The sequence below is a fragment of the Pseudorca crassidens genome, chromosome 8 (genome assembly GCF_039906515.1).
Source record: "Pseudorca crassidens isolate mPseCra1 chromosome 8, mPseCra1.hap1, whole genome shotgun sequence".
Lineage (NCBI taxonomy): Eukaryota > Metazoa > Chordata > Mammalia > Artiodactyla > Delphinidae > Pseudorca > Pseudorca crassidens.
In genome coordinates this window covers 11,794,029-11,821,770 of record NC_090303.1, presented here as the reverse complement: position 1 = coordinate 11,821,770, position 27,742 = coordinate 11,794,029, and the positions used below count along the sequence as shown (strand labels likewise).

Below are 27,742 nucleotides of genomic sequence, written 5' to 3'. Positions count from 1 at the left end.
GTGAAGGTAGTTTGTTAATATGGATCAATAAACATAAATGTTATCCTAACTTTTAACCCAGTAATTAACTCACCTTTTAGGAATTTATACTAAAAAATTACCACATATACATATATATAAGGAACCCATTTAACTTTAATTTATAAACTTTGACATATAGTTGAATAATGTCTCCTTTTACTATACACTAATTTAGCTTATACTTGCGTGTTTAAAATCTCATGTAAACATGTTGATAAACGTTGGGTTTTTTCCCACTCACATTTCATTCTTATTCACATTCTTGTATTTTTTTTATATCACTGGCATCATTTTTTGAGCATCTAACACGGTGTTTCAGGGGACATCATTTCAGTCCCCTCTGTTGTTGGACATACAGCTCTTTTTTGGCTCTATGTGGGAAGCTGTTCTGGGAAATTTTATTACCAGGCACAGATACTAATTCACATGATTAGTATCTGTGAGTATTTTTGATCTCCCTAATGAAACCCACTTCCTGTATGACATTTTATAAAGCTTTTTAAAAGATTGGTTTACAATGAGTCTTGTTTACAGTACTTTAAATCATAAGCTCATATTCCCCAAGAATAATTTCTAAATCTGTATAATATTTCTTGGCCTACTTCTGTCAGGTGACACCTGAACATGTCTAAAACAAGCACTGGTTGAGGTCATTTAAGGCAAAGATATCGTTACCAAATATTACACTTTGCTCAGAAGAGAGTATTTGAAAGATTATTTTCTAGTACAGAAGGTTTTGTAAAAGAAAAAAAAATAAGTATTAATTTTCTCTTTTGTGAAAGGTAACTAATTTTAGTTTTAAAGAATGACTTTTGTCATATATTGGAACTTATACACTAATCAGACATGCCACAAAGATTTATACACAAGAGTGTTTATTGAAGCATTATTATAAAACAGTAAAAAGTCAAGTGTCCAATGATAGAGGGTACTGAAATTAATTATTATGCATTCATCAAACTGAACACCATATAATCAATACAATTCTGTGTTAAAAGAATACTTAATAACATAGGAAAAGGCTCATAAAATAATAGGTGAAAAAATCTTACAACAAAATTGTAGGTGCTGATGTGGGAAGGTATGTATATATTTGTATATTTGCATAGGAAGAGAAAAAAATGGAAAACATTCACCAAAATATTTCGGCAATTACCTTTAGATTGTAATATTTGGGATGGTTTTAGCTACCTTCTTCCCACGTTTTTATCCTTTTCAAGTTTTTTTCTCCGTGAGACTATGCTAATCCTATAATCAAAAAAAAGAGCATTTATTTAAAAAATAAACAAAATGCTCTACAAATGATTAATTACTAGAATGACTTTTATCCATGAAAGGCTCTATTTCTCTTATTTTCCATGATAGGTAAGGTGTTATGCTCACTGTTCCGTGACTCCACCGTGTAAAGTGATTATCAGCGACTGGCGTTGCTTCTTTGAACTGCTGAGCAAGCAGCAGCAGAGGCACATCTTCCATCTAGTTTTGAGTAGATGAAAAGGAGGGACACACGTAAACATGATGACTGAGCCCTGGAGGGCTCCCAGGTATCACTGGCTTCATTTGGCTGGTTCTCATGCATGTGCTCTTTCCTGGTCTGTCCATAGTCTTTCTTCGTGGACCACAACAGTCGAGCTACCACTTTCATTGACCCCCGAATCCCTCTTCAGAATGGGCGTCTTCCCAACCATCTGACACATCGACAGCACCTCCAGAGACTCCGAAGTTACAGCGCTGGAGAGGTAAACCCCTCTCCCCCTGCCCCACCGTTCACAGGACCATGGACTCTACCTCTGCTGGTGGAGCCAGGATCTAGGGTTGTCTGTTCCTCCAGGAGCTGAGCGATATCCATATGCTCTTTAGCAGAGTGCATGAGGACTCGGGGCACCCACTTTGTGCCCTAGACCCATCTTCAGATTGCCTTCCTTCTGCCTCCCCTTTTGTCCTACACAATCACGCTACTGAAAAATTGATCTAGTTTAAAGGAGACTGAAAATGCATCCCTACACTTATGACTGGAGAGGTGCTTCCTCAGGCCCACTGGTCACATGTAAATTCTTAAAAGACCGTGGAAGTGCTAGGCAGCATATGACTGCATTTAAACTTCTACCTCTCCCTGGATCCTGGAAAAGACTTCAGTAATGCATTCGTGGACCGAAAACTGGAGGAATCAACTGGGCCACATGAATACTCTGTTCCCACCCTACCATCTGCTCTTCCCTGATTTATATTTTCTTTCACTCGACATGATTATCTTCTGCTGGGCCGTGAAAGACTGCCCCCTTTCTTTTTTTTTTTTTTTTAACTTTTTATTTTATATGGAGTATAGTTGATTAACAATGTTGTGTTAGTTTCAGGTATATAGCAAAGTGATTCAGTTATACATATACATGTATCTATTCTTTTTCAAATTCTTTTCCTATAGCACAGGGAATACTGCTCAATATTACGTAACAACCTAAAAGGCTGCCCCCTTTCTTAAACATCAGGTTCCTTGCCTTTCTGAATTCCTGTTTCTATATCCCATACCCTTTCCTGTTCTCCTTTCTCAAACCAAAACTCAAAACATAGCTCTCTTCTATCGCTAATCAGCTCTTGATATTAAAATGAGCAAATCCCTTTATGTCCTCACTGACATTTCCCGAATAGCTACACCTTCTTTTCATACAAACCACCAGGATCTCAGGAGGTGTGGGCTCTGAAAACCATTTCCCATGAAGCAGCTTGTAGAGTTAGATTACCGTGAGGTTAAAAAATGAAGAAAGTGGTATAGGAAGCAAAGAAATATATCTATACGGTCCCACAGAGAGTCATTCCAGGTAGAGCCACAGTGGACGTCTCTGGAGAAACAGAAAATAACCATCTACCTGACAGCCTCCAGAGAATAAACATGGGTCTCAAGGGAAGAGCTTGTTGTTTTAATGAAAGCTTAGTGTACAAAAAGAAAATCTTTACTGGTTTTTCGGGGGACTCATCTGTATACACTGAGAAACGTAACTATTTCCAACCAAGGGTACTCATGGTTTAAGGCCAGTGTGATAAATTGAATTTTTCTTTCATGGAGTCATCTTAAATATCATTGTTTTAGGATGCCTCTGAAAGCATGTTAACTCTTTCTGCATATACATAAAATATGTATGTGACCATGCAGAGAGGGAGTATTATACCTCCCCAAGGGTTTTGTGGGTTTCAGGACGCTTCAGATACCAGGCACTCAGCGGCAGACACGTTCACAGGCTACAGAAAGCCAGGCCTCCACTTCTCAGCTCAACACGTATAGTCCCCCTCCCTTTTATAACACGTCAGAAATTTCAAGATGTATTGTCTTCATATGATAACGGATAAATTCAAAATTCTGCATCAACTTGAAATATGCCATTTTAATGTATTTAAATATTTAATATTTATTTTTAATATTATTTAATTTTAATTTATTTAATTTTAATATTTAATATTATTAAGGTAATTTCAGTGTTAACATAGAGTAACTGCATAAGATAAAAGAAGCTCGGTACCGCAGACAGATCCACCACGGTTCATTTTTTTTTAAAGTCAATCACTCAGTGAAAACCCTAAACGTATAGATCTGTTACACATATACGAAATTAACCCGAAAATGTAAATATTAGAGCCTTCCTGTTGAAAGAACAAGATTAAGATCGTGAGCATTACTTGCATTCCCTGTTCCAAAACGTTTATTTGATGTGATTGACTAGCCCAAACACAGTCACGTTGAATATCAATATTAATAACAAAATGCCGTCTGAATCAAGCCAAGAAAGTCTAACACATGATGACAAAAGGGTGTCAGTGTGCGTCAGCCATCTGGTTGCCTCCTAATTCATTCAGTCTCCAACTGACTGTCCGTCAGGTTTTTAAACCCCTCTCATGTCTCTGCCCAACCTCTCTCTGCTGGCGGCTTTTCACTGACACAAGGGAAAACCAAGAAAGCAACCGAGAGAGAAGCTGGGAGGCAGAGGATATCTGACCCAGAGGCAGCGCACCGGAGAAAACAGAGACCCAGCCTCTGTGAAAACAAATACCTGCGGTGAGAACGCACAGCCTAGGGACTGAGGAGTCAGGAGGACCTGGGTGTAAAAATGGAGAGAGGGGTGTGGCAGAAATGCTAATTGTGTTTGCTGTGCCCCAAACATTGATTAAGTGCATGGCCTGCCATGAGCACTGTGAAGTGCAAAGATGTATGAGATACGATCCCTGTCCTGGAGAAATTTGTATTCTATTTTTGAAGCCAGGCCAAAAACACACACAGAGTTAGGTAACAGGAGAAATTAGAATACGACTGAGTGCCAAGAGAGACGTTAGGACAGATGCCACAGTTCAAAAGAGGCCAAGGAAAAGTATCTTTTAAAAGAAGGTACTTGACCTAGACCTAGAAAAATCGGTAAAACCTAGCTAAGTACAAAGACAGAGGAAGGACAGCCCCACAGAGAGCACGGCACAAGCGTCAGTGCCGAGGTGGGATTGAGAAAGGTCTGCAGATAGACGAGGAATAAATAGTTCACTGTGACCAGAATAGTAAGTTTCCACTTGGTTTTTGTCTTGAATTTTGGAAAGCTTTGAATGCCACGTAGAAGAGCTGGGACTTTTTTATGAGTCCATTGAATGAATTTGAGAAGAAGAATATGATGATTGATATGTAAAAATGGGCTTTTAGAGATCAGTTCGCCCATTGCTTCTCCAAAGGAGAAGACTATTGACAATTTGGGATGACAGTTCTCGGATGCGTGAAAGCATCCCTTGCCATTGCAGGATCTTTTCTCCTGGTCCCATCCATTAAATTTCAGGAATGTCCCCGCCTCACCAGTTACTATGACAACAAAAACAAAAACAAAACAAAATAGCCCTGAGCATCTCCAAACACTCCTAGATGGTAATTCCACTCCAGTTAAGAATCGTATTTCACAGTCAAGTACACTGAAATATCAAGAGCTCAAGTCACCCAGGGAGTTCAGGACCAAAGTCCAGATTTCCCAACTCCCAGTCCAGTATAAACTCATATTTTTAAAGAAGACAGTGACAGCCAAGAAGAGGCAGAATTGTGGCACAGAGAGATTTGAGAGAGAAAGGCCATGAGAGGCCACTGCCCCAGACCGGGTAGGAGGTGATGAGGCCCTAAGCTGGGGTGACGAAGAGACAGCAAAACCTCAGGGGAGTCGAGGGCTGTGGAGGAGGGGTACCTGGGACTTGCGTTAGCAGATGGGAGTCCCAGCTGTGGCTTCTCCGCAGAGGTGCTGTGTGCCATTGCGCCTTCCTTCCCTTTCCGGGGCCTCAGTTTCCCCGTCTGCATCTGGAGACAAGGGGACTGGATGGCCACTAAAGCCCCTTCCAGCTCTGTGGTTCTTAGAGTCTGTGAGGCTTGACCCACAGTCCCCAAAACAGCTCACAGGTAAGATGAGCAGGAAAGCCAGGTGGGGAGGCTGGTAGGTGTGCCTTTAGGTAAGTTGATGAGTATGGAAACAGTAGGAGAGCCGATTAGAAATGACAGCTAAGCAGACGGAAATATGAGACTCAGGAATATCAGTGAACTGTTTCCATAATCTGCGATTTTTCTGTGTCACCTCTCATGGGCAATGGGGAACTCACTATAGATGTTTCTTAGACCTCAACTTTAGGAACCAGTTTTTTCTTCTGTTCACCTTTGTGAGCCATTTTTTGAGTGTTACCCAGGGGTTGATCTTTTTTATCCATTGCATTTAAGGATGGAATTAAAATCAGTGTCTAGGGACTTCCCTGGAGGTCCAGTGGTTGGGACTCCGCGCTTCCACTGCAGGGGGCGTGGGCTCGATCCCTGGTCGGGGAACTAGGACCCCGACATGCCGTGCGGCGAGGCAAAAAACAAAATCAATTTCTATATTCAAGATCCTAAATGGTAAAAATTCCCCTCAAAACCACAACAATAGGTTATTAATAGAGACCCTGCTCAACATCTTTTGAATTAGCCTTTACCTCACCTGAAAATTGTTCAGGCCATTTCCTGAAAGCAGTTGTCAGGAATATTTGATTTTATGCATAAAAAGATCATTATTTGACACTTTAACATGCATTTTTTTTTTTTTTTTTTTTTTTTTTTTGCGGTACGCGGGCCTCTCACTGCTTGGCCTCTCCCGTTGCAGAGCACAGGTTCCGGACACGCAGGCTCAGCGGCCATGGCTCATGGGCCCAGCCGCTCCGCGGCATGTGGGATCCTCCCGGACCGGGGCACAAACACGTGTCGCCTGCATCGGCAGGCGAACTCTCAACCACTGCGCCACCAGGGAAGCCCTAACATGCATTTTAATACAGTGGCACATCTGTGTGCAATATATTTAAGTACCAACAAAACAGGCTTGGTTTCTTCCATAGTGTCCAAATGGAATTAGACATAGATAAATGGAAGGGGCACATGGGGCCATAAATATTGGATCCCATCTCTCTATCAGTAAGGAAATCACGGAAGGTCAAATTTTGTCTTGTTTATACTGCAGTTTGCAGTATAAATTAACATTAATAAGGAAGGATAGCAGAACACATAATGTTAATTTCTTTCACCACCTTATCTTGGTCAGGTTAGAAAGTCATTAGTGATAGAAAATTTCTGGGAGGGTACACATAAAAATGCTTAACAATAATTGCCTCAAGGAAAGGGCAGGAGTCTGGCAGGAAAGAAAATTGACTTTTCACTCTCAAAGCAGAAGTCACCGTGAGTCATTCTTTGCAGTGAGCTGTTCTTACGACAAAAGTGATTGCATCAGCTCTGATGACAGAGGCCATCATGCAGGAAGCTGCCCTTTGGGGAGGGTAGCTTTTGCACTGTGTTTTAAAATCGGTAGTTTCCCTCTTGATTCCATGTAACCTGTACTTGGTTACAGTTTGTTTGGAAGTTTGTAAAATTCAGACACCTGTGACAATACACTTTTGAATTATAAACAGTGTATAATGAGTGGAGAAAATACAAGCACAGATGGAAAAGAAGTTAAAAGGCAGGTACAGTCCCCCATCTGGAGACAATTCCTGGTGAACATAGAAGAAAACAATTGAATCATACTGTCTATGGTTCTGTATCTTCCTTTACCATTATAGTACATTGTAGATAGTTTCTATGCCATTAAAATTCTGCTATACTTTATCATATGGATTTGCCATAATTTGACTCAAGCCTTTCTCTGGACATTCTGTTTATCACCCACTTTTCGCTATTATAAATATGTTGAAAAACTCAAACATAGATCTCTCTTTGCTTTCCAAACTTTGTTAATTCTCCATTTTTAGAGTACAGAAGGAATCGAGAGATGAACGTAAATTCATCCCTTGGGCTTTTCCCCTGAACTCGCTCTTTTTTATCATCAGGTCTCCAGTGTTTTCAAGAGAGCATTAGCTGATTATTAACCCAAATTCAGTCTAAAACCTACAATTTGCAATCACAGATTTTTTTAAAACCACCAATTTACATTTCCAAGTTGCAACACAGAAGAGAAGCTTGTTTACCAGTCACTGAAAATATTTTCTGAGCATATCTATTTCGTGTTGTCTGGAGAGCTAAATGTTTGAAGTTTGCACATTTGCAATTATGATTAAAGCTATCTCAACATCAAAAGGGAAAGAAATCTTAAAAGTAGTCACATGGGGTTCTCTTCTCTCTGTCTCTCTCTCACCCTCTCACCCACACACACAGCCCTGCCTGAAAACCTCAGTGAGACAAAATGTCAAATTCTGGGGAATTCAGTGAGTCATATCATCTTGGTTTTAAATAGGAACGCCATTCTTCTAGGTATTTTCAGTAGTTAGGAAAGCAAGTGTTAGCATCATGTTCGCAGTGAGATCCAAATCGGTCACTCAGTTGATGTCAGACATCCCTCAGGATGGAGCATTGAGTACCACTTCTGGGCCACAAAGATCCTAGTACATACCAAGTTCTACGCAATCTTAGAATATTAGAGCCTTCCTTAGCCCTACCTGAATTGTCTCCATCCCTGTAAATTCCTGGCCCCTGGCTGGAGAAGCACGTTTCTATTCAGCCCTCCCGTTCTCAGCTTCTCTCCCCTGTAAGCCATCCAGTACCACTTCACAATCACCTCCTCTATTCTTGGCCGTCGTTTCCGTGGCCCGCGGACCCCAGAAACCCCACCGCTACCCTGTGTTGTTTCCTCCATCTCACTCGTGGCATATCCCTCAGCCTTCAAAGTAGCTGACCTTCCTGTGCTTCTGAAGTCTTTCAATCTGGCTTAGTTTTGCCAGTAAGTAGGTGACCTCAGAAGTAGGCACCAGTTTTCCCTAAGGCATATCTGCAACACCTGAATTCCCTATGACCCCCCCCCCCCCCCAGGAAGAGAAGTGAGCCTCTTCCTGTTTCAAAGCCTTATTCATTTCCAGACAACTACTGACAATTAGCCACTTTTGCTCGGGGTGTGACTGCAGGCATCGCCCAGGTTCAGTGCACAGCCAAGTCTTCTTGAGTTCCGCTCTCAAATCTATCTGCTTCCCCAATTTCTCTCTGTAATTCATCACTTGGATAATCTTCAACTGAGGGTTTTTTGAGATTCCTGTCTTTACAGCATCAAAAAATATTTTAAACACACATTAAGGTGGACTGACACATTTCCCTTGAAGGAAAAGAGATATTTCAGTCCCGGAAAGCCTTTATGTATTTATTAATTCATGGAGAAGAAAGAAATATGAGACTCACTATTGCATGTAAGCCATCAGCAAACCTTTCTTTCATCACTTTGCATTATAACCATATAACCAGAAAGTGCTGTTACAGAAGCGCTGGCGTCTAAATGTCGGTGGCTGGCTACACCCACTGAACAGAGCTGGGTGCTGATGGCATCAAAGTGAGAAGTCACCCAGAGTGGCACAAAATCTATTCCCTTGTCCCTCAAGTGAGCCATGGGCAAGGAGAAGGATCTGGAGAGGAAAAGGATGGATCTGTATCCCTACTAATTCCAGAAGAGCAGTGCAAAGACTGCCACATACAGATAGCAAACTGGTAGCACATCTCATACGAAGGATATGATTCTTGTCTGTGTGAGACATGAAAGTAGGACCTAAAGGAAAACCAGCAATTACCATTTCTGTAATTAGGAAACCCTAAGTCATCTGCCCTAGTGTGTCATCTGCAATATCACATGTGGCCTAGTCTTAAGTGACCACTTTGAGACTGACCTGGACCTTTCTGGGGTTTGGAGCATAGGAGCTCATCACCTCTCGTGAATTCTGTGTGAGTGAATTCTGGTCTCAGAATTTTCTTTCCTTTTTCTGTCTGGATGTCTGAGCCCTTTATGAGTATCTCACAATGTCATCTTCAAAATTCTTAAATATTTTAAAGTCTGTTTTGGCTACTCTGCCGAATATCATAGAATGAGTCATAATTTACACCAAACCCAGTATATCTGGTGAATGTACTCCAGTGTGGAAAATCTCCATTGTGGTGCCTTGGTTTAAATGGCTTACCCTGCAAGGGTCCTACAAGGAGGAAAATATGTATGGAAGCGTGGTAGAAACTCATTGTCATGCTCTAGAACCTAGGGAATTTATATACATTTTAAGTCAAGCTAAATTAAAGTTAATCATCACAAGTATCAGTTTTAAGCTAAGCAAATTCCATATTCCATGAAGTTATGTCAAAAGGTCCAACCCAAACCAAGACATTGGATGCAGGCTAGTAGTATGGGGAAGTAAACAAAATTCTTTGCCGTCAGTCATCAGTAAGTATCCTGGTTCTCTCTCTTACACTTGAAAGTTTTGGAAAGACTTAATTTTCTCTGATCCTCAGATTCCCCATTTGTAAAGGGGAGTGAATAATGCTTATCTTGCTGAATTCTGTGAGGATATGAGATACTATGTGAAGTAGCCAGCACAGTGAACGAAAGAATAGGCACTAAACAAAGAAATGCCATTTGAGTGTAATAAACACTATTTAAGAAAACGAGCCCATTCCACATTCAGTTACGGAGTTCAGTGCTGCCTGTTAGAGATGAAGGTCATAAACCTACCTTACCAGTAATATTCATGTAGAATTTATTTACATCTCTTTAACGTATTTCTGATGAGAAATATTTCTTAGTCTATTCAGTGTATTAATGACCATTCTACTGAGTCATTTTTTTAAAACTTGCTTATTTTCCATCACTTTGAGGATTATAACTTCATTGCTTCTTTAACTGAGGTGATGTCAGGGCCTTTTTACCCCTCGTTTTGAAAAATTAGTTTCCAGAGCTCATCCGAAATGGCTGAGATTTCTAACGCTAACAATTTTATTTTGCAATTAGGCCTCAGAAGTCTCTAGAAACAGAGGAGCCTCTCTACTGGCTAGGCCAGGACACAGCCTAGTAGCTGCTATTCGAAGCCAACATCAACATGAGTCACTGCCACTGGGTATGTATCACGCTTTGTGAACCCCTGGATAGCTTTGTGTTTCTTATCGTGACTCCTTTAATATTCAGGGTTCTGTGTTTTGTTTTTCCTCTCGTATGGTATAGTCCACACCCCTATCCTTTGTTCCCATCCCCCCACTTGCCGCTTTTCCCTCTCCCTTCCTCCTCATTTTGTCCTTCTCTCTTCCCTTCCCTCTCTTCCCTCCCGTCTCTTCCAGACCGTCATTCCCCTCCCCCCGCCTTGTTTATTCCATTCAGTGATTTGTTAGCTGGGTCCCAGGAGAGCATAGTTTAAATGAGGTGACGGATTTTGTTGCTTTTAGGTGCACTTTTTACTTTAGACCTCTCTTCCCATGCATGTATGGGGATAAACTGGCACAGTCTCCATTCCTAACCTCAGCTACCTCTTTCCAAAACACATGCCACCTGTATCAAGGGAAATGAGGTGAGAGAGTCTAAATGGATTCGGATGTTTTCATTATCACCATTGGGAAATCAACGGATGGCCAAAGTCATAAGTGCAAGTGCTCAGAAAAGGATTTCTTTGAACTCATAAAGAATCTTTTGCCGTGGCAAAATGGCAAGAGAAGTCAGAAAGAACAGAGTAGTACTCCCCTCCTGGAAGATCTATTTTCTTCTCCATCTGTTCACAAGGGGATGAGTTAACACCCAGTTAAGTTCCTAGAATATTAAAGATGATTAACTTAGATCTGCTTCACTTTGGGTTTGATCTTTTAAAAATACTCATACCATTATGTCACAGAAAAAACCCTCAAGAGCTTACATTTTTTGATGAGTTTGCTCCCTGCCTTTTCAATTCCTCCATTAAATCCTGGTATCTAGTTGCCATTTTCCAATCATGAGCAAAATTATCTCTGGGCTGAAGACTCAACCACAACTTGTGCTTTTGTCTGTTTCAGCATATAATGACAAGATTGTGGCATTTCTTCGCCAGCCAAACATTTTTGAAATGCTGCAAGAGCGTCAGCCAAGTTTGGCGAGAAACCACACACTCAGGTAGGGGCCTGTCTACCACCCTCTACCTACAGGTCTCTCCTGCTGGTTTTCCAGGTGGGGCAGCCTCTGTGGAGAGAGGGCAGACACTTAAGATGTGTTTTATTCATGCATTTAAATTATAACCTGAATATTTAAAATGAAGGATCCAGGGGTTTCTAATGTTCTCTAAAGTGTTGCAGTCAGAGATAGTTATCATGCCAGGTTACCTATTATTCTTACGATGCTAAAATGATTTCCATTGATTTGGAGAGAAGCATGGAAAGGGAGCAAAATAGTTTTCATCAAAAAATTATTTATGTAAAGCACCATATAAATTATTTTTGTTTTAAGAATATAATTGTCTGATGGTGCACCAGATATTAGATGACGATATTCAAAAATAAACCAGCGAACAAAAAGTATCACATGTGTTCTAACACCTTAAATCCTAATGTCCATTACGGTCATTTCTGAATGAGTGTCTCTGAAACTCTGAATCACTTTATTTGGAAGGGAAAGCCACCCAAAGTGATGAAAAGAGAAAATATCCTCTGAACTTAAATCCCACTTTCTCACCAAGATATTCAAGCATATCTCTCCTTCAGTTTACTACCCAGCATTTCAAAAGCTGGAGATGAACAATGGTTCAGTGTGTGCACTCAGAGTTTGAATACTCGCTCCAGCCCTTAGGGACCAGGGATGGGGGCATGTCATTTAATCCTCTACCCTCAGCCTCCTCAATCATTGAGACAGGGTCACAATGTGGGCACCATTAAGATGCTTCACTGGGTTTGTGTATAAAGGACCAGGCAAGGTGGGCAGGGATGCAGCCAGTGACTGCCCCTAACTCCTCACCTCCCATCCGGTGGTCTTTTGAATGTGGCTGACAACTGTAATCCTCTACTTTGACCTCCTCGATGAGTCACCAACACCTAAAAATAACCTCTTTGCTAGTCATGCCAGGATGGATCACTCACTGTTCTTTTCCCCTCCATCACCACCCCCACTGACACTTCTTTTCCCTGTGGTCTTACTCTGCGCAAACTAGAACCTGCATCCTCCCAAATGCCCATCATCTCAATTCCGCCCTCTTTCTTCAGCTTCACATCTAAACATTTATCTCCTCACTTGCTTCCAGCCCTTCTTTTCTCTTCTCCCTGCCATGGCCTAGGTTTGGATTCTCATCATCTCTCTCCCGGACTTGGCAGGGATCTCTTAAGAAGATACTCCCTATCGCTCTACTACAAACAGCATTACCTCCTTATAACCCGTGTCACCCACACCCTTGAAAAAAGCTTCCCGTGGAGTATCCTCAGGGCTGGCCGCCGCAGTGGCTCTCAGACTGTCTTTCGGGGGACCTCAGAGCAGCTAAGGACCCTCTCTGGAATTTAGTCCTTGAGGAAGTACACCACACAATAGCAGGAGGAAGGCAGAGATGGGCATGTGATACTAACCTCATTGTGAGTGAGGGGGCCGGCTGGCATCCTGTCCCAGACCCGGCCGCTGGCCCTCACCCCCGCAGGGCCTCTGGTCAGCCCTGCCTTTCTTCTAATCCCTGCTCTGCCCACCCTAGCCAGTCCACTGAGCAGTTTAGGCCAGATTTGTGACTCAGGGACTCTTGCCCACCTCCTGAGGTTTTGAGGCCACATGAAAGAGGCTATTTATGTAGATCTACTGCAGGTTTTCCTGCCTACCCATTAGTATAAGACCTTAGTTTCATGGAGGGGGAGGGAGGTGGAATCTGAGCATACTTTGAGAACTTGTGAAAAATGCAGCAACTAATAAAACTGGCTTATTTACATGGGGTTTTTGGGGCGGGGGAGGAATTCTTTGTTCAGTTCCTTATGAAACTACGAGCTCCCTCTCCAAAAAGGAACTGGTTTCGATGGAACCTTTCTTACATCAGAGCTCGTGCTAAGGAAAGATGGAAACCCTCTCGTAAGACTGGAATTCTTTGCCATTGAAGAACTAGATGAACTATATTGAGTCACTTCTACAGCTTTTCTCTCCAGGATTTCAAAATTCATTGACAAATACTTTCAATTTCATTACTCAATACCAGCAAAATAATGCCCCCACACAAAAACTTCCCATGGTTCCTGTTAGGTATGTGATAAAGTCAAGATTTCTAAGCACAATTGCCATAGTCTCCTAAGACTGGCTCTAATCTAACTCTCCACCATCCTGTGCTTGTATTTACGTCCTTCTGGTGTCTTCCACCTCCGTCAAACAGCCTGTGCCCTCTCCTACCCACACCCTTCCTGGAGTGGCTTCTCTCTTAAAGGCATTTCAACCCATTTTAAAGGCTCAAGTCAAACGCAAAGTCTCGGTGATCTAGGCAGACTTCAGTAGTTCTTTTGCTTTGATTTAATAGCATTTGGTTTTGTACCTCTAAGATATTTTTCCATTATCCCTCGTATTCTACCATGTACTAATGTCTTCCTACGACACTGGAAGTGTCTTAGGGCAGGGTCTATATCTTCTTAGTCTTTGAACCACTCTTGCCTCAGAGCCTGGTTCCTCTACTTCGAAGATAGGAAACACTGATTACTTTTTGAGTGAACAAAAGGACTTCAGCTTGACTGATCATCACTTCCACTTGTGTTCACCTCTGCCCAAGTTTTATTACTGTGTCACGGAAGGCAGGGCCATCCTCGGTCCATTCGTGGGCTGCTCTCTGGCTCACGGTACATAATAATTTAAGGGAATTTCCAAGGGATTTTCAGAGGTGTTGTACTATCTGAAAACTTTCTGACACATCACTGCTCTTGAACATTTCTACGTTACAGATTCTACCACTAAATAAGGAGTTCACTGCTTACTTTTGGGAGAAATGTGAGCTCCCCAAAGGCCCTAGAGTCCTGTTTAAATCATTTTTAAAGTAATCAAATTAATCCCCTGTGTAGAAGAGTGGAATGTGTTTCTGAAGGGAAGTAAACAATTTCAGCACTGTTGTGTAGTATCAAGTTATAACAGAATCTAAGAAACCTCTGGCGGGCGGGGGGGGGGGGGGTTGCAGTGTGGAATTGTACAATTATGATTTTCCAGATGTGGGTGACTTGGAATTAGGGAATATTGGAACTGGAAAAATATTGGAAATTAATGTAGAAACTAATAACCTTTTTAAGGTTAAGGACTCCTTTGAGAGTCTGATGAAAGCTCTTATAGACTCTCCTCCATATACGAACATAAATCTTTGCATATAATTTCAAAGAGTTAATGGATCCTAAAGGACCTGTAGACCCCAGGTTGAAAACCCAAAGAGCTCATCAAAACCAGAAAGCCCACAGTGACATCAGAAACTGACGTAAGAGGTCATGGAATCCAAAAGGCAGAACAAGAGCAAGAGTTTGCTCTTCAGGGTGTCAGGTTTAAGAATCCAAAAAACAGGGCAGTGTGCCTATGACTAGGCCTCTGCCTGCGCCTAGATGTGGTGTGAGGGTGAGTCAGCTTGACTTTAAAGATCCAGTAGTTGAAAGGAAAACCTCCTCTCCCCATGACTCTGCCCAGAGGAAGAACTAACTTACTGCTTCCTCTGTGGTTCCCACATGGGGACCATGACCCCATGGTCACTGCTATTCTCCAGGAGCCATGGATCCACTGTCTTGGGTTTGCAAAGCCAGTCGTTGGGTTAGAGGGTGGAGGATGAGTTCTCAGAAAACTGTGTTCAGCAGAAGTAACGAAGCATAAGGAAACCGCATGGGGAGAGGGAAGACGGAGGCATAAAACCCAGGGGTTAATGACATCTGTTAAGTTTCAGGGTCATGGTAGCCGTCCTCATTCATTCTGTCTTTCCTTCAACTAGTGCTTTTATTGAGCGGCTATTCTGAATCAGGATTGTGCGAGGGCTGTGTACCCAGTATCTAAGCCAAACAGACATCGGTCCTTCTCTCATGGGACTTACTGTCTATTGGGGAAGACGGATGATAGACAAGTGTGACTTTTTTTTAAAGCCAAATATAGAGCTATAGATTGTATTATGGGCCATGAAGGACATGATCAGAATTGAGTGATAGTGATGGAAGGATGGCAAGGATTTCCTTGTGGATATTGAGTTTTAAGGTCTTTGAGGCCACAGATAAAGATGCCAGGATGTCAAGGAGGCAGGTGGCTCTACTGACCTGAGCTCTACACTGGAGTTTTCCTGATGGGATGCGTGTAGGAGAGGCGGTTGGCATTCTCACCCTCAGAGATCTCCCCCAGGTCTCAGTGCCTTTGGTCTGGACCCAGGGACATTTGGAGGCCCCTCAGAACACTAGGTCTGCATGAGATTTTCACATACATGACAGAGGGTGTAATGTCCCGTGAAGAACAACCAAAGCTCTCAGAAAACTCTGCTTGGCTTTCTGATACGTGTGTGTGGTCTGAGTAGGTAGGGTGATGATAGAACCACTATAGAGGGTGCCACTTCCCGTGGCTGGGAAGGGTGCTCTCCTGCCCTCATGGACTTGACTCTCTTTGGACTTTGTTTCCCCAGGAACCCAGGGAATAAAGAGTGACCCCCTAGAATGTTCTCCCCCTTTTTCCCCAGGCAGGGAGACCAGGGGCTTGCCCAGATGTGGGTCCCTTGGGGCAGCAGGGTGACCTGCCCCAGGGACATTGCCACTGGGGGAACACATCAATTTGAGAGTCCCTCGTGGGGCTGCAGTTGGTAAACCAGAGGAACAGGGTCCACGAGAATCCTCCAAACAAGAGGGCTGTGAGATGCTGTCAGGATTGCAGGACAGTGCTCAGGCACACGGAGTCAAGGGCACAGGGATGTGGAGGGAGAAGCAGCTGGTGGAGGAGGCTTGATGCTTGTACCCTTGGCCAGGCTTCCACCTCCTCCCTGAAAAATGATGTGTGGACAGGTCTGCTCCAGTTTCCAAGTCCCTGGTCAGAGGAGCCACTATGATCACCCACAGGTTTTGGAGATGGCATTTACTGCAGCAGTACTCTACCCATAACTTCAGGTTGGACCACAGTGCATCTCTGTTTACTCCCATTTTGTGTATCTTTGTAGAAGCCAAAAAGTTTCTCTTGTCTTCTTAAAAATACCCACACCAAAATGTCAAGTTCATTATATTTTTACCTGAAAATATGCAAGTTATGATGAAGATTTGGATTCACATTACTATAATCAGAGAGAGAAAAAAGTTGTATCTATAGTATTTTTATTAATAGATTTATTTTTAATCTTTCATTAGAGGAAACTGATTAAACGGTATACTAGACCACTCTTTATTAATTTCTTACAAGTACATGTGACTCTAAAATCATCTCAAAAATTTAAACAAAAAAAGGAAAAAAGTGAAATATTTTTAAAAAATCAATCCTTAAGTCTTCTCAGATTTCTGCTGCATCTCTTCAAGAAAAGGGAAAAACTTTTAACTTCTTTGAAGCATACCTATAAGGGAATGATTCTTGGCCATAGTGTTTGTAATCTTTGAATATCTGAATGTCAGAGAAGCACATTACAAAGTTCATTTGATCAAAAGAAACGCTATTTATCCATAGACTTACTGGAATCATTTTGCCAGGTTGGAGTTGGAGGTTGTGAAAAAGAATGCATGAGTTGTAATTAAACAGAGAGAAATTGATGCCTATACTCAGATTGACCTGGAAGACTCTCTTGTATTCTGGGGCCAGACCCTCTCTGGACTGAGTGTGGAGTTAATTCATTTTCCATCAGGCATAAGGTTTCTCAGGAGACACCTCGTCACTCTTTCTTCCCATGGCTTCCAAGATGCCGTGAACCCACAACATTCCACCCCAGCTCCACTCCCAACTGTGTGGCTCTCTGAGGACCTACCTGTGTTGTGCTCCTTGGCTTCTGTCCCCGTGTGAGTCTGAGGAAAGGTGATCCCTTGGAGAGCATCATGGGAACCTTCAATATGAACTTAAATACCTCGAAATACTCTGGACATTAGACCATCACTGTTCAGCCCTATTGGAAGAGAAAGGGGGATCAGAATGGGTTTCGTTCCTTAACTTATGCATCGGTGTGTAATTCTTATTTTCCTTCCCACATTATTCTAGGGAGAAAATCCATTACATTCGGACCGAGGGTAATCATGGGCTTGAAAAGTTGTCCTGTGATGCAGATCTGGTCATTTTGCTGAGGTAAGGGGCTGAGCCTGAAACAGTTCTGGAAAAGCAACTGGAAAAGCTGCTCTGGGCAGTTCTCCAGGACAGCCCAGACTGAAACACACGTTGCTTGTTCTAGAATATTCTAGTGGCTGCAACTGAAGTAGGGCTCCCACCCTTATACCTGCTATTCACCTCCTTCTCTACATGTAAGACTGGGGTATCAAGAGCTACATATGGTACTTGATGGAGACCTTGTTGTAGGATTAATTAGGATTTAAAATGACAGGGAGAGTTTGCATGCCGGGATGTGCCCATCTAAGTGAATCTAAGTGCTTTTGTTGTCTCGTGAGAATTGTAACCACTCTTACACCAATTTGTGAACATGCTCTCATGGACAGAGAACCAACTTTAAATTTTTTTTTTTACTTTGCAGTCTCTTTGAAGAAGAGATTATGTCCTATGTCCCCCTGCAGGCTGCCTTCCACCCTGGGTACAGCTTCTCTCCCCGCTGTTCACCCTGCTCGTCACCTCAGAACTCCCCAGGTAACGTGAGGGTCTGGCATTCTGTCTCCTGCAAGTGGCCACCTGTGTTTCCACCTGATGAAGGTGCCCTCTCTCCCTTAGTCCCCTCTCAATTTTCTGATCATCTGCACACTAAGTTGGGTGTTGACACAGTGCCACCTGTTTCGGTAATGACCCCAAGCTATTATGTGTTTTGCATTTTTTAATGATTTGAAAACATTTTTCACTAAACCAATATTTCATGACATGAAAATTATATGAAATTCATGTTTTGGTGTCTATCAATAAAATGTTATTGGAACCCAGCCGCACCCATTTATCTATATATTTTGTGTCAACGTTCATGCTACAACAGCAGAGCGACAGAGACCGTATGGCCCCCAAAACCTAAAATATTTACTATCTGGCCCTTTACAGAAAAAGTCTGCAGACCCCTGCTCTAAATCGCTGTTTTGTTCTAAAACACACTCTCTGAGCGTTTAAAAGGGAAGAGCCCTTTCTGGAACATTCTGCCTCATGAATCGGAATGTTATTAGATACCAATTTGAGTAACTTTCTATTAAGTCATAAAGGAGTCACTAGGTTACATGCTTACTAGGGACCACCATTGTGCCCCCGTGAAGGTGCCAAAGAAGTTTGTAACATGATGTGAAATTGTTTCCCTAGAGTTTCCTTTGTGTATTAGAATGAACTTAGAATTAGAACTCATGATATTTTTTGTGGGTATTTTCCATTCCAAATGAGGAAATATCTATTGAACCGTTTAGCGGAAAAAGAAGCCAGTATTTCCTGGGTTCGTCAAGATAATTAGCTTTAGTCAAATCCGTACTCCCACATGGGATCCAGATACTGAAGAGTTTTTCCCCATTGTCTTGGTTTACAAGATCACATTGTCATGGGTGTTGGTGTAGTTGAACAATCTAGTAACTTCTTATCTTATGACCTCCAGAGTTAGAGTTCAAACTTGGCTTTTGAAGCCGGGGGGAAATGGAGAAGAAAAACAGAATTTAGCAATACGCTGTGTCCCCCAGAAGGGATGTCTCATTCAGCTAGTGTCACTCAATACTGCCCTAGGTCTCTAAAACTAGAATATCTTTTCATTTGTTCAGAATGACCCCCGTCATGTTGTTCAGGACTATCTCTTAGAGGTAGTTTCGCTAATTCCTAAAATCTGTTTTTAAGTCAGTATCTCCTTGTTAGGGCTTCCTCCAAACAAGTGTATCAGTAGCATTGCTGAGGAAATGTCCCACGTGTGCTGCGTCTGACGTACAGCATAGCTGAGATGACACGGCTTGGGAAAAGGAGGACCCGGAGCTTTGTCAGAGCCAGCATCAGGACAATCAGTTGTCTCCAGTGTGCACAGGATGACTTCCTTCTGGGGGGCAGAGCCCTCCATCTGGGGGACCTGTCGGTCTGCATGATGATCTGCCATCTTGTTGTAGAGATGGTCCCAGCCTGATAATGTGTCTACATCTTGGTCCAAACCTTTGGCAGTAGAGTGTCTACGTACCTTTGGTAGAGTATCATTACACGGGGGAGATATCATACTGCAAATAGAAAAAATAAGGGAGTATAAAGAGTTACTTGCTAACTGCGGATTATTTGGATAAGTTTTATAAAAGGAATCAACCTTCCTGATGCAGGCGTTACTGACACCGTGAACGCAAAGAATCATCCAGTTCATGTTGTCAAAGTGCTTAATTCTTTACTCTCCTAGCTTTGACCTTGGGGTCCTAGACTATGTAAGCCAGGCATTTTGAGGTTAAACTTTACAATTCCCATTTTTCCAGACCTTTATGACATTTACCTGGGGCAACATAGTGACTCATACATGCCAAAGCACTTTGTAAAGCTTAAATTATTAGAAAACTGCATCGTAGGGACCATGGGCCATAGTGGTAGTACCAGCAGTAATGAAAGTTGTATTATAAAATATACCGTAATCTGATGGCAGAAAACTATACTTGCACCTACAGACTTGTGTTCTAGTTCTACCTATGTCCTGAAACGTGGTATTTCAGCAGAGACTCTTTCCTTTTCAAGTGGCTGTTGGTTCCCCCCACACCTCAGATGCTGCAGGACTTGCTGGTGAGACTGGTGCCGCTGGTGCCCCGTGTGCCTCCTTGCTAACACAGATCAGCCATATCTCTGCCCCTAGTTGCTGTCATCCACCGACCTTCTTCTCATTCTTAAAGACTGTGGCACCCGTCTCACAGTCTCCCTCTCCTCCCCAAGTCCTTCCGCCATCCTGGATGACATCAGCATCCACAGGGCACCCATGCAGTTCCTTGGCCTCCCACTTTCTGGGCTTCCTTGTCTGCCCTGCCCTCCTCCTCCTCAACCACTTGTCCCACAATCCCCTTCCTGTCTTGTTGTCATCTCTGACGTCACTGACTCAAGCATCCTACTCCCATCCAACATGCTTATTCAGCTGCTCTCCCCGATACCACCCTGTGCCCTCATCAGGACCTCCAGTTCACGGACGCCTCTCCTTTCTAACTGCCTCTCCCTCATCCAGCATAGGATCCCTGGTTCATCATTTCTTGACAATGCCCTGAGCTCCCCGATCCTCTCCATTTCATTTACAGAGTTCCACTCGTAGGTCACCTTAATATCTGCTTCCCCTACCTCTGTAGTCAGGCATTCTTGGGCAAATTCACCTGACAAGGCAGATTATCAATTATAAATTAGTCATCTCTCCACCTCACATGGACCATAAACACCCAAAAGAAAATTCAACCACATTTCACTGGTAAACGTATGCTCTTCTCTACTGCTATTTCAAACGTTGCCGCTCCTCTCAAACTTCCAACCCCTGGGGCTCTCCTGGCAAATGATGTGCCTTCTTCCTTCACTGAGAAAATTGAAGCCCTTAGACAGAAACTGTCTCAAATGCCTGCTGCCTATCTTACAAGCCTACCAATGCTGCCACCTCCCTCTCCCCCTTCACATCTGTGCATTGGAGGGGGCGCCTTCACTAAGGTCGCGGCAAGCTCTGGGTACCCAGTCCTATGGGTAATTCTCAGCCCTCCTCCTGACTTTTCAGCCACATTTAACACTACTGATGGCTCCTCCCCTTAAGTCACCTCTTCAGTTGGCTTCTGGGACACAAGCTGTGGGCATTTCATCTACGTCTTCGGCCACCTTTGCGGACTCATCCTTCCCTTCCAACCATCCTCAAGACTCTGTGCCAGGTTTTTTTCTCCTCTCTCTCAAGATGTGTCTTTTTCCAATCAAGCATTCAAACGTACTGCCGTCAAAGACCAAGCTCGTGATCTCACCCATCTGTGCTTCTTCCATTTGTCCCCATCTCAGTGAATGTCACCACAGGCCATTCCATTATGATGTCTGAAACCCACCTGGGCCTCACTACCAATATCCAGTTCATTGCCTCCTAAACACATCTCCAATCTATCTTCTTCTTCTTCTTCTTTTTTTTTTTTCGATGTAGTCCCATTTCTCATCTCCACTGACACCACCCTAGTGCAGTGCAGACTGTCTAAATCCACTCTGGGCCTCTCCGGTGTTTTCTCTCTACTGCAGAAAGACAAAGGTTTTCATAACTCAAGACACATCACGTTGATCCCCACACAACGGCTTTCCTGTTGCGCTTAACATTAAACAAAATTGCTTAATACAGTGTACCTTATCCTGTTTGATCTGTCTCCCGCCCACCTCTCAAGCCTTGTTTTGCATCACTCTGGTCCTCACACCCTATGCTCCAGATAGACTGGAGCACCATTTTCCATCCTGCCACGGTACCTTTGCCTGTGCTGGTCCTCTACCTAGATTGCTCTTCCCCCAGCTCATCTCTTCTCTTAAGTTAAGTGGAAGCCCTTCCTAACTCACTCAATCTAATTCATGCCTACTTATCCTTCAGCTGTTCCCCAGGGAAGCCTTCCTGAACTTGGCCAGAGTATTCTGTGACCTCAAAGAACTAAGTTCCTTTCCTTCATGGGTAGGAATCATCTCAACTAATAATAATAATCTCATTTCTGTGAGTTTGGTTGTATCAGTTTTATCTAGATTATAAATTCAGTACCTGGAATATAAACTAATGAATAGTTATTGAAGGGGCAAACCACGATCATAGCCATCTGCGAAACTTAGAGAAGAGTGTTATTTTTTCCATTCCTTTTTTCATTAAAAGGTACATAAAGATGATAAAGCATCTACAAAGCACTCTCAGTGATACAAAAACTCTCTTCTGTAAAGAGTAAGGGATTATTATTAACAATTGTTATTAATTTTGCTTTTACAGTGCAAGGTAATCTGATATAAACTCCTGCGTGCGCTGGGGCCTAAGGGACATGTATATTTATTTTAGCGTCAATATAGTTAGAGGAGTACAAAGTCCACATATATTACAATCCTAGTTGCTTCATTATAGTGACAACCACTTCTTATAATATAGTAACGTACAAGAGTCTAGTTTGATTTATGTTGTTTTAGAATATTCCAGCATAACTTAGACCAAGAAATATGCTCATCGAGGTGTTCTGAAGAGAAAAGCAACTTGAAATGGAGTGGAAGGCATAAATATCTACTGTCCTCAGAATTCAGTTTTCTCTTTATTATATTATACCTGTTTATTATAAAAGTAACTGAGGGAGTGACAGAAATGAAGGGAAATGTCTTGGAGAAGTAAAACACGAAGATGCAGGACTGTGCCTCTGGTTGGCCCTTTCTCCTCCGTTGCCCTGCATATTTGTTCTTCAATAAAAGATGATGACCTTCAGCCTGTGTGCTTCTCTCTGCAGGTTTACAGAGAGCCAGTGCAAGAGCCCCTTCACCCTACAGGAGAGACTTTGAGGCCAAGCTCCGCAATTTCTACCGAAAACTGGAAGCCAAAGGATTTGGTCAGGGTCCAGGGAAAATTAAGTGAGTGCTCCAGTGCTTGGCACTGAACTCAGATGGTAGATGTTTCTATCCTTTTCTCCCCTATAACTTGGTATTATGTGTTTGGAGATTGGATGCCATGGTGTAGTATCAGTCATCTTCATAGAAGGGAGGAAAGAAAAAGTTAGGAAGTTGGAAAGAAAGAAGAAAGGAAGTTAAGAAATTGGAAGGGAGGCAGGAAGAGAAGAGAAGGGAAGGAGAGGGAGAAAGAAAAGTAGATTTCAACAAAACCATGTATAAAATCAATGGTAGACCTTTACAGAAAACATCTGTATCTTGAACTAAATTAAAAAATCGTATGTTTCCCTTTACACATTCTTGGGACAAATTTACCTACTCGTTAGTCAAATAGCTTTGATCTTCGGATCTAAGTAAAGAGTTGTGGTCTTTTCCACTTTGGGTTTATTATTTTCATCTTGAAAAGCCAAACCCAAACTCAGGAATCCAACTTAAGAGATTCTTTTTGGAATTGATCAAAAAGAATCCTAGGGCTTCCCTGGTGGCGCAGTGGTTGAGAGTCCGCCTGCCAATGCAGGAGACACGGGTTCGTGCCCCGGTCCGGGAAGATCCCACATGCCGCAGAGTGGCTAGGCCTGTGAGCCACGGTCGCTGAGCCAGCGCGTCCGGAGCCTGTGCTCCGCGACTGGAGAGGCCACAACAGTGAGAGGCCTGTGTACCACAAAAAAATAAAAATAAATAAAAAACAAGAATCCTAAAGGTAGTCCAACATGATGGAATATGTCCCATTATGAAAGTGCATGTTGTCCTTGTGTTTTCATGGTTTTGAAAAGAGTGTCAACATAAGGCCATAGCTGAACTGACGGAATCTATACCTTGTTGGAGAGGCTGGGCCATGAGACCATCAGCCTGGGTCCCCACAGCTCGCCTAGAACACTCCCTAACATCGGAGCCCGAGCACCCGCTCACCACCCACATGACTTCTTCTCCTTTCCAGGCTCATCATTCGGCGAGACCACCTGTTGGAGGGAACCTTCAATCAGGTTATGGCCTATTCCCGGAAGGAGCTCCAGCGAAACAAGCTCTACATCACCTTTGTTGGAGAGGAGGGGTGAGGCACCAGCACTTTTATGGAGACACCTTAGTGTGGGTAGACCAGAGACCCCAGATCCTGGGTGATTCTTCTCAAGAAGGAGCAGGATGTCTCTAAGCCTTTGCCCCAAGGTGATTCTGATCATGTCCTCCCAGGAGGCCTTTCTCTCCAGGTGTTGCCAATCTTTAGGTTTCATGTTCTCTAAAAGCCTAAGATGATTGGCATGTTCTAGAGTCTGAGGTCACATGGTCAAAGTATAAGCCAAAAAGACAGACCTAAACTACTGCATCTTTACTTTCTCATGTGGGTACCCTTCTGAGTTTCTGATCAAAGAACTCTTCCCCCAAGAGCGCACGTATATAACTACATACCGAATTTTTCATATAATTTCAGTGATTTCTTGGCAAGCCATCTCCACCGTGGAGGGCAAGGCCACCCAGGAGGGCACAGCAGAATGGATTTGAAAGTGTTTTCAATTTATACACATGCACACATGCACCATCACAGGAAATTCTTTTGTACCTCCCACAATGAAGTCCCGGTTTTGAATGGGCCAGTTGTGTGTTTTATCCAAAAGGTATGATATGATTGAGGACAGAGGTTAAGGAACACTGCCATAGCATTGGCGCATGGCCGTCTAGTAAGGACATCATCCCCAAACCAATCACTGCATTCTCATTTTCTACAGCAAATTATCCTTCCCTTGGGATCCACTGTAAAGAGCAGAGGCTGCTCTTTGCTTTCCTAGCACTGACTCTGAAAGGGCAAGCCAGCCCCTGCCTAGGGACAGGTCCCCCGCCTCTCGCACGTAATGAGCTTCCCGGGCCTCTGCTTCCTTTGCAGCCTGGATTACAGTGGTCCTTCGCGAGAGTTCTTCTTCCTTTTGTCTCAGGAGCTCTTCAACCCTTACTATGGACTCTTCGAGTACTCCGCCAATGACACCTACACCGTGCAGATCAGCCCCATGTCTGCGTTTGTAGAAAACCATCTTGAGTGGTAAGAGCTGGAATTTTTACTTTCTCGTGTTGGAAAGTTCTGGTCTTCCTTAGTCAGAAGACAGTGGTGTTTCTTGAGGGCCACTGTGTTTGGAGCAGCGGCCCGATATCATGAGGGCTGATGGGAGTGAATAACAAGGCACTAGAGCGAAGGTTCTCTGCCAGTCTTCACTCAGAATACAAAATAAATTACTAAAGACATACAAATTTCCTATCAACTGCAAATTGATATAAGATACTGTCATTGCCTTCTGAGGAGATGCGAAGGTAAGTAGACATAGGTTCCGAATGTTGATAATTCTACTAAAATCCTAAGAGTCCCCTGCAGAGGCTTCTTGAAGGTATTTGTAGGAAATTCTCTGATTTGGACCAATGGCTTTCACACGGTGGCCATCAGCTTCTGCATCTTGCTGTAAAATAAGTCTGTTGGGTCAGATGATCTCTCAGCATCCTTCTGACTTGAAAATCCAATATCTCTTTGGTCCTCTTCTTGAGACATCAGTTGCCACTTACTGAAATGAGTAAGAAGATCAGTATCAGTCAATTCTGTGTAGTTCTGTGGGTGAGATACCTCAGATATGGGTGTTAGAAGTCTCCAGAATGCTGCATGGGACATCTGGGATGCCTGCACCTTCCTACTGTGTCACCACCACACCTGACTCGAAAAGTACCCCTGACTTCACTGCAGGACCTTCTGCCATGAGGAGGGAAACAAGTCTCGGAAACTGCTGATGTGGGTTTTTGTCTGACATTGCTTATTGATGGTGTGTCATGGGGCTGCTGGTGAAGGGTGCTTCTCGGGTGACACCTGGGCCTGCTGGGCGTATGGCCCAAATCCCCATATTTTGGTTTTATGGCAACAGAACCACCCACCTCTGCTACGGCTGCCAGCTACAGCCCATGACCTCTCTCTCCAAACACTCTCAGCTTTGAAGTTCTTTTTTCGTTTTTTTTTTCATTTTTTAGAATTTATTTTATTGAAGTATAGTTGATTTACAACATTGTGTTAATTTCTGCTTTACAGCAAAGTGATTCAGATCTATATTTTTTTCTTTTTCATATTCTTTTCCATTATGGTTTATCATAGGATATTGAATATAGTTCCCTGTGCAATACAGTAAGACCTTGCTGTTTACCTTTTATCTGTTCTATATATAATAGTTTGCATCTGCTAATCTCAAATTCCCAATCCATCCCACCCCCTCCAACTCTCCCCCTTGGCAACAAATCTGTTCTGTATGTCTGTGAGTCTGTTTCTGTTTCGTAGATATGTTCATTTGTGTCATATTTTAGATTCCACATATAAGTGATATCATATGGTATTTGTCTCTTTCTGACTTACTTCATTTAGTATGATAATCTCTAGGTCCATCCATATTGCTGCAAATGGCATTATTTCATTCTTTTTTATGGCTGAGTAGTATTCCATTGTATGTATATATGTGTGTGTGTGTGTGTGTGTACCACATATTCTTTTTCCATTCATCTGTTGATGGACATTTAGGTTGTTTCCATGTCTTGGTTATTGTAAATAGTGTGCTATGAACATAAGGGTGCATGTATCTTTTTGAATTATAGTTTTGTCCAGGTATATGCCCAGCAGTGGGATTGCTGGATCATACGGTAGTTCTATTTTTAGTCTTCTGAGCAACCTCCATACTGTTCTCCATAGTGGCTGCACCAACTTACATTCCCACCAACAGTGTAGGAGGGTTCCCTGTTTTCCACACCCCATCCAGCATTTGTTATTTGTAGATTTTTTAATGATGGCCATTCTGACCATCGTGAGGTGGTACTTCATTGTAGTTTTGACTTGCATTTCTCTAATAATTAGTGATATTGAGCATCTTTTCATATGCCTACTGGCCATCTGCATGTCTTCTTTGGAGAAATGTCTCTTTAGGTCTTCTGCCCATTTTTTTAATTGGGTTGTTTGCTTTTTTGTTATTGAGTTGTATGAGCTGTTTGTATATTTTGGAAATTAAGCCTTTATTGGTCACATCATTTGCAAATATTTTCTCCCGGTCCGTAGATTGTCTTTTCATTTTGTTTATGGTTTCCTTTGCTGTGCAAAAGCTTGTAAGTTTGATTAGGTCCCATTTGTTTAGTTTTGCTTTTATTTCTATTGCCTTGGGAGACTAGCCTAAGAAACCATTGGTACGATTTATGTCAGAGAATGTTTGCCTATGGTCTCTTCTAAGAACTTATGGTGTCATGTCTCGTATTTAAGTCTTTAAGCCATTTTGAGTTTATTTTTGTGTATGGTGCGAGGGTGTGTTCTAACTTCACTGATCTGCATGTGTCAGCTCTGAAGTTCTTGAGCTGAAGCAGGCATGTCTGCATCAAGTGTTACAGTAGGTCTCTTGACTCTCCGCAGGTGAAGAAGCAAATGTGGCCCTTTGTTGTTCCTTTTCCTATAACTTATCAAATAAGGGGATGATGAAACCTGGGAGGCAGAAACACGTAGATGGGGCAGGCAGAGCAGGAAGTGGCCACTGAGAGGACATAGGAATGAGAATTGAAGGCCACATCTAACTTAGTCACGTTCAGGCAGGGTTCACTCCAGCAGTGGAGAGTGCCGTACCCCATGCCACACGAATATATATGTACAGATTATACTTCATATAATCCCTTAATTCTCTTAGTCTGTGAGCATGAAATTTAAGATGGTGCCTTGAAGGTCATGAATTAGAGTCAGGAAATATTTTCATCAAATATCGTAGCATATAGGAAGGACTATGCCGGGTGTTGTGGGATACCTTCATTAATTAAGCAATTATAAATCAAGCATGTGCTATGTGCTAGGAGGATACAAAGAC

General features: G+C 42.7%; 1 protein-coding gene across 3 annotated transcripts in view; it reads left to right on the top strand.

Annotated features, from left to right (window-relative positions):
* The window catches only part of HECW1 (HECT, C2 and WW domain containing E3 ubiquitin protein ligase 1), a 477,497-nt gene that overhangs the window by 395,513 nt on the left and 54,242 nt on the right, over window positions 1-27,742 (top strand). For all 3 annotated transcript variants that reach the window (XM_067745847.1, XM_067745845.1, XM_067745846.1), the window contains 8 exons: window positions 1,626-1,760; window positions 10,287-10,392; window positions 11,312-11,408; window positions 17,406-17,489; window positions 17,890-17,999; window positions 22,739-22,859; window positions 23,833-23,946; window positions 24,772-24,924. In XM_067745847.1, coding sequence (XP_067601948.1) covers window positions 1,626-1,760; window positions 10,287-10,392; window positions 11,312-11,408; window positions 17,406-17,489; window positions 17,890-17,999; window positions 22,739-22,859; window positions 23,833-23,946; window positions 24,772-24,924 — 920 coding nt within the window. The remainder of the gene's footprint in view (window positions 1-1,625; window positions 1,761-10,286; window positions 10,393-11,311; window positions 11,409-17,405; window positions 17,490-17,889; window positions 18,000-22,738; window positions 22,860-23,832; window positions 23,947-24,771; window positions 24,925-27,742) is intronic.